This window comes from Mastomys coucha, unplaced genomic scaffold, assembly GCF_008632895.1.
Source record: "Mastomys coucha isolate ucsf_1 unplaced genomic scaffold, UCSF_Mcou_1 pScaffold1, whole genome shotgun sequence".
NCBI lineage: Eukaryota > Metazoa > Chordata > Mammalia > Rodentia > Muridae > Mastomys > Mastomys coucha.
The window spans coordinates 47,136,341-47,145,122 of NW_022196891.1; the positions used below are offsets into that span (position 1 = coordinate 47,136,341).

At 37.6% G+C, this 8,782-nt stretch overlaps 1 protein-coding gene across 1 annotated transcript in view; it reads left to right on the forward strand.

Moving 5' to 3' along the window:
* The window catches only part of Tpr (translocated promoter region, nuclear basket protein), a 57,258-nt gene that overhangs the window by 41,336 nt on the left and 7,140 nt on the right, over nucleotides 1–8,782 (forward strand). Inside the window, exons 39-46 of the mRNA XM_031384480.1 lie at nucleotides 263–411; nucleotides 869–952; nucleotides 2,394–2,588; nucleotides 3,897–4,028; nucleotides 4,266–4,356; nucleotides 5,868–6,103; nucleotides 7,387–7,455; nucleotides 7,538–7,632. Coding sequence (XP_031240340.1) covers nucleotides 263–411; nucleotides 869–952; nucleotides 2,394–2,588; nucleotides 3,897–4,028; nucleotides 4,266–4,356; nucleotides 5,868–6,103; nucleotides 7,387–7,455; nucleotides 7,538–7,632 — 1,051 coding nt within the window. The remainder of the gene's footprint in view (nucleotides 1–262; nucleotides 412–868; nucleotides 953–2,393; nucleotides 2,589–3,896; nucleotides 4,029–4,265; nucleotides 4,357–5,867; nucleotides 6,104–7,386; nucleotides 7,456–7,537; nucleotides 7,633–8,782) is intronic.

The window sequence follows — 8,782 nt, forward strand, 5'->3', positions numbered from 1 at the left end:
GGGGGAAAATAGCCAGCATATTATTTGTAGCTTAATGTGAATCCTGAAAACTGAAGCTGTTTATGTTATTTAGCATATACAGTATGATTTTTCTTTTAAGGAGATCTGGATTTGATAGAAAGTGCTATGTAAACTTTGTAAACAGCAGTTTATCAGATGTGTCGTACAAGGTTCTAGCTTTAAGACTGGTCCTAATATTATCTTTGTCTAAATGAAGTTACCATGATCTGATTGTTGAGGTTTAAATTGTATGGTCTAAAAGTTTCAGCTACCCCAAGTTCCTCCTTGCCGAAGCGCACTCGGGACGAGGAGGAGGGCAGCGCCACGGAAGCAGGAGACCAAGTCTCTGACGACACAGTGGAAATGCCTCTCCCAAAGAAGCTGAAGACAGTCACGCCTGTGGGAACCGAGGTGTGTGTCACCATTGCATCAGCAGCACTAAGGGCTGTCATTCATACTCAATGTCAAATTAAGTTTTGGGAGATTATCCTAAAATCCTGAACTATAGTTTTCACTTATAGCTAAGGTATTTCGCCATTACCACTTGCTTTATAGTCTTTGCATATCTTTTCATGAATTCCTTCCCATTTAATAAAAGCAGAAGCAAATTGAATTCTGCTTTTTTATAAGGAAGTTTAGTCATTGGCATTCTGCACCTTGACATTACTTGCCATATGTTTTTAAGATTAAGGCTAGCCAAAATTATATTCCTTTTCAACGATACACTGTGGTGTATAACAATATGTATGTAAACATTTGTGGCATAGCTTCATAGTGTTGTAGACTTAACTTTTAGAGAAACACTGGTAGAATGATAACAATTCATGTAGTTCACAAGTTCAATAAGAAATAACCTATTATGATTTAGGAAGAAGTGATGGCAGAAGAAAGTACTGATGGAGAGGTAGAGACTCAAGCCTATAATCAGGATTCTCAGGATTCCATTGGAGAAGTGAGTAAAAATATAAAACTATTAAAAATAAATTGGTTTTAATAAATAGAGTTGGCTTTGATCTATTAACACTATTTGCATTTTTAAATTTGTTTTGTTTTGCTTTTTGAGGCAAGTTTTTACCATGTAGCCTAGGCTAGCTTTAAATTCGGACAGCCCTGCCACAGCCTTTTAAGTGTTGGAATTGCAGGCATATACTATCATGTCTGACCCTGTGTGCTTTAAAACAGGTTCTTAATTTATTTATTTCTTTGATTTTGTTGTTTGTTACTATATATTGTTTTGCGTTGATTGTTGTTGTCGTTCATAAATTTCTTAACTCGTAGATGTTACTGACTCATTTGAAAAAATTAGATTTCCTGAGTACTTAAGCCAAATGGTACATTTTTAAATCAGTGTCAGAAATTTTTGTAAATACAAGTTTATTTTGATAACAAGCAAAATGTGGAAAGTAATTATGCAAAAAAATATTTTAGTATCTAGCATATGCAGAGTATTGAGTGTCTAAAGACAGCAAAGAGCACCGTTCGGAGTCACTGTCACTTGTTAGTGTTGGTTTAGGCTGAAGGTCTTCTAAGGCTTTGAACCTTGAGCACTTCATGTGCTGAGCACTTTGGGTCCCTTGGCTCGTGTAGTGAGCTGTCCTCCCAGTGCCTGCCCCCCCACCCCCTGGTTCTTGATATGCTCTCTTTTTAGAGGATGCTCTGAGAAAGAACCTGATCTTTAGAGTGCAGAGCTTTGGTGTATACCAGTCTTTACCACATTTAGACTGAAACCTTTAACCATCTGTAAATTACTTTTTATTTTTATTTTTTTATATTTTTAATTAAAACATAATTATATCACTCTTCCCTTTCTTGAGTCCCTCCAACTCCTATGTGCCCCCCCATCAGATTGATAACTTCTTCCCTGTTATTATTATTACATGTTAAATATGTATGCAGACATGCATGCATGTACAAATACATAAATAAAACCTGCTGGGTCCCATTTTCATTTTTTATGTGTCTATGGCTTCAAACTTTTGTTTATACTGGACAAGCAGTTGTGGGCTCATTCCTGGAATAGACTAACTCTACCTCTGAGCTGTCATCACGTGCGTGTAGTTTCATTTCCCATAGGTGTGACCCTGTGCGATGTTCTTTTACTTACTTACTTACTTGATTTAGTGCTATATATTCCTGCTCCATGACCCCTCCCACTCCACCTCCACTTCTTTCAAGTGTTATGCAAGTGCTCAGGAAGTTTCAGGTTCCAGTTTTCGGGTTGAGGATAGTTAGCATATGTGTATATTGCGGTGTTTGAAAACAAATCAGTGTAATGGGGTAACATTAGTTTTTTGATTTATTTTTGATTTTAAGACAAGAGAAATATTTTCCTTTATTCATTATGTATCCAGATTATTTCTAGTTTGGGTAAAGGACCTTTTTAACTTTTAAAGGGAGTCACCCAGGGAGATTATACACCAATGGAAGACAGTGAAGAAACATCACAATCTCTACAAATCGATCTTGGACCACTTCAATCAGATCAGCAGACTACTTCCTCTCAAGATGGTCAAGGCAAAGGAGATGATGTAATTGTAATTGACAGTGATGATGAGGATGATGATGAAGAAAATGATGGAGAACATGAGGTGAGTTTAGTATTGAACAGATGAAGTACTTGTCAGCCTTCCTTCGGCTTCCCTTCCAGAGCTGGGGCTCAAAGCCACTGCACTGTGCACTGTGCACGCTGGCCTTGAGCTCTGGGTCTTCTTACCTTTTAGCTGTGTGCCGGTTTCAACCATAGTGCTTTAAGTCTTTGGTACTTCTAACATATCAAGAGGTGATTTCGCATTCCCAGTCAGTTTTAGTGGATTATCAAATTCTTCTTTTAACAGATTAGTTCAGGAGTGTAAGGTTCTGTATTAGAAGTAAAAAGCCAATGGTGAATAATCAGTTTTTAAGCATTTTGTTTACCTTGTTTGGGCAGTATTATTTTGTTTCTTATTGGAGGTAGGTTCTTAGTATATAGCCCAAGCTTGTTAGGAAATCCCAAAAATGGTGCTTCGGTCTCTTGAATACTGGGATTATGGAACTGTATGGCCTGCCCAGCTTGTTTGTTTATAAATGACTGCTATGCCACTTAGGATTTGTTTTCAGATTTCATCTTTAGTCTTAATAAAAAATGGTTATATGAACCTCATGTTCTTGTTTCTGGAAATAAAAGAAGAAACAGGAGTTAGTAGTTGTTTTATTTGCTTGTTTCTCCTTTTGGCACCCTGTACCATTTCCAAAGTAATTAGGCCATCACCTACATCAGGTGAGTTTTAGGGAGAATTTGATATTTTTTTTTTTACTTTGGGATTTAATTCTATATTAAATTCAGATTCTTTTGTCAAAGAACACATCTTTATTTTATTTTATTTATGTGTATGAGTACACTGTAGCTGTACAGATGGCTGTGAGCCATACTGTGTGTGGCTGCTGGGAATTGAACTCCGGCCCTTCTCACTCCAGCGTAATTCAATATAGCTGTCTTCAGATGCACCAGAAGAGGGCGTCAGATCTCATTATGGGTGGTTGCTGGAATCCAAACTCAGGACCTTCGGAAGAGCAGTCAGTGCTCTTACCCACTGAGCCATCTCGCCAGCCCAAAAAACACATCTTTAAAACTAGTATGATTTGATTTTATTCTTTAGTTTCACATTTGGATAGAAATAAAGTTTAACCACTTGATGATTTGGTAGACTATTAACTTTTGCACAATTTTATGGAAACAGTTCAGAATCAATCATTGTTTTGTTCTTTGAAATGTTATAGTTTTTTTCTTTGCTGTGGAATTGTCAAAACTCTTGAAACACTCCTGTATGCTAATCAATAATAAGTCACTTAAAGGAGGTGTTAAGATGTGCAAAAGGTGTGGGTGTGTGCTTTATTCACATTTGGGCATTTTCTTCTAGGATTATGAAGAAGATGAAGATGATGATGATGATGAAGAAGATGACACGGGGATGGGAGATGAGGGTGAAGATAGTAATGAAGGAACTGGTAGTGCAGATGGTAATGATGGCTATGAAGCTGATGATGCTGAGGTAACTGGTTAGAATTGGGACTGTCTCCTTAAGAGCTGTGCTTAGAAAGCTTGCTGTTTTCCTGTCATAGAAAAGCTTGTGTTACCAGGAAAATAAAAGTCTTCATACCGTTGGAGTTTTGTTTGTTTGGCTTGCTTGGTTTGGTTTTCCTCTGGTTTGTTTGCTTTTAATTATTTGGTGTGGCTTTTTTGTAACCTAGTCATTTGATTTGCTTCAGTCATTACATTTTGTTCTTAGGGTGGTGATGGGACTGATCCAGGTACAGAAACAGAAGAAAGTATGGGTGGAACTGAAAGTAATCAGAGAGCTGCTGATTCTCAAAACAGTGGTAAGAACATTAGTCTCTCAGTAGAGTAGTCTGATAATATTTTTTAAACTAGAGTTATACTTCTGATGTAGTACAACTCTAATAAACTAGTGACAGGACAGGGTCTTACTAAGTTTTCAGCCCTTCTGATGTGGCCTATCAGATGCCATTATATTGTCTGTCTCCCTCATTGAACTATTGTAAAAGTCAAATATCTCGGACTCTAATGTAGCACAAAGCCATTTGGGATAATTAAAGCAGGGATGGGTAGCAGCTCATAGCTAGAAGAGATCAGTCCAACTAAAACCACGTTTTAAAATTTGTGTGTAGATATGTCTTTAGATACTGTCCCTGAAAGTTTTTTAGGAAAAGATGTTCTTAGCCATTTTCCCCAAATAATACATATACAAATGTTCTGTAAGACTTCTTTTGGAGGGGAGTGGATATTTTTGTAGTCAAGCAAAATTAAGTGTAGTAGTCTAAATAAAACTAAGGTTAGAGTTGGTCCATTTTCAAGTTTTTAGAGGGCTGGAGAAATGGTTCTGTATTGAGGAGCTCTTGACTGCTCTTGAAAAGGCGCCAGATCCCAGCACTCACGTGCAGGCCTACAGTAATTCCACTTCCAGGTGACTGATACCTCCTTACAGCCTCTATGGACACCAGGCATGCATACATGCAGGCAAAAATCTCAAATACATGAAATAAAAGTAATTTCTTTTTGTTAAGGTACTACTCTTGTGACTATTTTTATGTGTCCCAAATTCTTAAACTAAGTTTAAGTTAATAATTTGGAATATAGAAAAGAAAAGTGTTTTAAATACCAGCTGTCAGGATGAGGTTCTGATTCTCTGGTATCTACATTTCATAGTGGAAGACAATAGAAGATCTAGACATCTGAGTAGCAATTGGACTTTGAACTTTGGGAGAACCAAAATATAAAAATATTTGTGAGGCTTTTCCTTAATTGCCTTTATTGATTGACATGTTGTTTCTCTAGAAAGAGTTAAGTCGTTTGTACACTGATTAAGAATATTGGACTAGAGAGAGAACTCAATGGGTAAGAGCACATGTTGCTCTTCAGTAGGCCTGAGTTTGGTTCCTATATTAGGTGATATATAGCCACCTGTAACACATGCTCCAGGAGATCCACTCTCTTCCAGCTTCCATAAGCACACAGACACACATAAGCACACTTAAGCATTAAGAAAAAATAGCATAAGCCAAAATGCAGTAAATGGTTGCTTGATCACGTGTTGGGCAAAGTGCTTACATCTGTTGTTTGAGTCTTGAAGGGAGAGTACTTACTTGCCTGTTCCTTAAGATCCAGAGGTATGTGTCTGTCCATATATATAATCCCAGTACTTGGCAGGTAGGAGGAGCTAGAGTTCAAGGCCAGCCTACTACATAGCGGGTTTGAAAAGAGCCAGGACTCTGAGATCCTGTCTCAAACCGACAAGAAAAACAAATTGGAGGTTAAGGCTGTGTATTTTCAGTCTGGACTTGGTTTCCAAACTGAAGTCTTTCTTCCATAGGTGAAGGAAATACAAGTGCAGCAGAGTCTTCATTCTCTCAGGAGGTTGCCAGAGAACAGCAGCCCACCTCAGCTTCTGAGAGACAGACCCCACAAGCACCGCAGTCACAGCAGCCCACGTCAGCGTCTGAGAGACAGACCCCACAAGCACCGCAGTCACCAAGGCGTCCACCGCATCCTCTTCCCCCACGCCTGACCATTCACGCCCCACCTCAGGAGCTGGGACCACCAGTTCAGGTACTCAAAGAACCTAGCTTCTGAAAAAGGCACCTTGTAAAATCTATCTTTTCCATTATATGGTCCATCCGTTCTTTCTTCCTTCCTTCCTTCCTTCCTTCCTTCCTTTCTTCCTTCCTTCCTTCCTTCCTTCCTTCCTTTCTTCCTTCCTTTCCTTCTTTCCAAGTATTAGAAGAATTTTTAATATTTTGGCATGTTGTAAGATATTACTTTTAATTGAAACTAATCTCCAGTTTCTAAATGTAAATGACTTGGCATTTGAAAACACAACTTGCTAAAAATTGTATATTGAAGTAATTATAGTCATAGCAAATAAAATTGCTACTTGCTATTATAGGCTTATAATTTCCTTTTTTTAAAAAATTCGATATTTTCTTTATTTACATTTCAAGTGATAGCTCCTTTCCTGGTTTCCCTCTGGGAAAAAAAAACAAATCTGTTCCCTCCCCTCTCCCCCTGCTCACCAACCCACTCTGTCGTGCTTCCTGGCCTTGGCATTCCCCTACACTGGGGCATAGAACCTTCACAGGACCAAGGGCCTTTCTTCCCATTGATGACTGACTAGGCCATCCTCTGCTACATATGCAGCTGGAGCCATGAATCCCACCATGTGTGCTCTTTGGTTGGTTCATGTTGTTACAGCTTAAAATTTCTTAAATTTTATTTAATGTAAAATGAATTTTGCTAGATTAATAGCATTTGTTTTGACCATTTCTTACTTAAGCTTCATAGATCTTTTATTATTATTCTACCTAACCTTTTTTTCACATTTATTATCAAATATCTCTACTTAGTTCATTCCTGACCCTATGTACTCAGCGTGGAGTACGTTCATTAATCTAGCTTGGTTCTAACTCCTCATATGGCGAGTGTATTGAGAACCAACTATTATGTGTTTAATAATAAGAGTAGTGGAAATTACTTGATATTTGAAAATACAAAGTCTAAAGGAACCATGTGTAGGGTCACTAAGAACTCAGTTGCTATATAAACTACAATGGAAAACATCACTTGTTAGTATTTTCAGTCAAGGAGAAAGAATCTAAATGTGTGTACATGCTTAAATTAAGTATTATCATGCCTTTTAGTTTATAAATATCTTCATTAATATAATTTAAACTTTCCACCAATATTTATACTAGACAATAGCAATTTAGAAATGTCCTGTTAATTACAAATCTTTGAAAATTAGTTATTTCATTACAAAATTGATAAACTGTATCTTTGATATTTGTTTTATTGCCTAATTCTTTAAAAAAAATATAATTCTTTTTCCAACATAGAGAATTCAGATGACCCGGAGGCAGTCTGTAGGGCGTGGTCTTCAGTTGACTCCAGGAATAGGTGGCATGGTTAGTATCTACCCATCATGTGCATGTAATTCACATAGATGTGGTTAGGCCTGTTAAATGCTGTGTTCTGTCTATGTTTCAGCAACAACACTTCTTTGATGATGAAGACAGAACAGTTCCAAGTACTCCAACTCTTGTGGTGCCACATCGCACTGATGGGTTTGCTGAAGCAATCCAGTAAGTTGATATAATGAGAATGTTTGGTGGCTCATTAGCTACTTTCTCGTTACCTCATAAATTGGTTTTTGAATGTTTTATTTGTAGAGTCCCACCCTACTTGTCCATTAATCTGCACATGTAATAGGAGGATCTTGAAAAAGTAGTATTGAGGAAGACTATAGGATGAATAAAATATACCTTCTTCTAAGGTGTAGTGCTTAAGAGCGTGGTTTCTGCAATCTGAAGGCTTCCTCACAGGAGCAGGCTCCTTGCTGTCCCTTCTTTTGAGTGACCTCACTTTACTGGTAATACAGTTTGTGCTTACATGCTCAGATACTACCTGATACATAGAAGTAAAATAAATGCTGTATCGGTGCTGGGGGAGGTGTTGGTGATCATGACAGGTGGTTTATTGTAGGAGCTCAGGGTATGAGTAACCATCCAGTTGTAATGCCACAGGCTAGGAGCGTGAATGTAACTGATGATCTTCATTAAGTCAAATGAAGTAATTCCAACAACTAATAAGTGAGCACACTTATCTTACACTTCCTAATGATTACTTAGAATTTCTGTGTGTTATTTAATCCTTATAACTCTGAAGATAGATGCTATTGTTGCCTATGTAGATCTCCTCAATATATTCCACTCTACTGATCCTAATGTCACCAATTTAAGCAACCAGTTCTCCAACATGAATCTTTTATGAAGAAATATAGTTTTTCATAAAATCACTTGATATTTGGGGCCAAATAAACAGCCTGGAAATTAGAGGCATAGTACAGGAGTGCTCAGGGTTCTGTTTGAAAGTCAACCTGAAGGAAACAACTTTAGCTAAAAGTATACTTTTGAGTGGAAATGAAAATTAACCCAGGTAATAGCAGAGATGATGTAATCAGGGAGGGGCTAAGAAAATAAGAGAGGAGTGGGCAGCTAAGGGAGGCTGAGTTTTATGTTGTAAATAGGCATTGGGATACATGGTACATGGTACAGTTGTTAGGATACAGGAGAAAACAGTTAATCTAGTCATCTAGTGCTAGGATTTTTCTAAATCTTAGAGTTAGATTTTGAACTTAGAATAGGCTAGAGTAACTTATTTTGTATTACTAAACAGTGAAAACTGAAATCTAAAAAAAAAAACCTTCTGCTGGGTGGTGGTGGCGCACGTCTT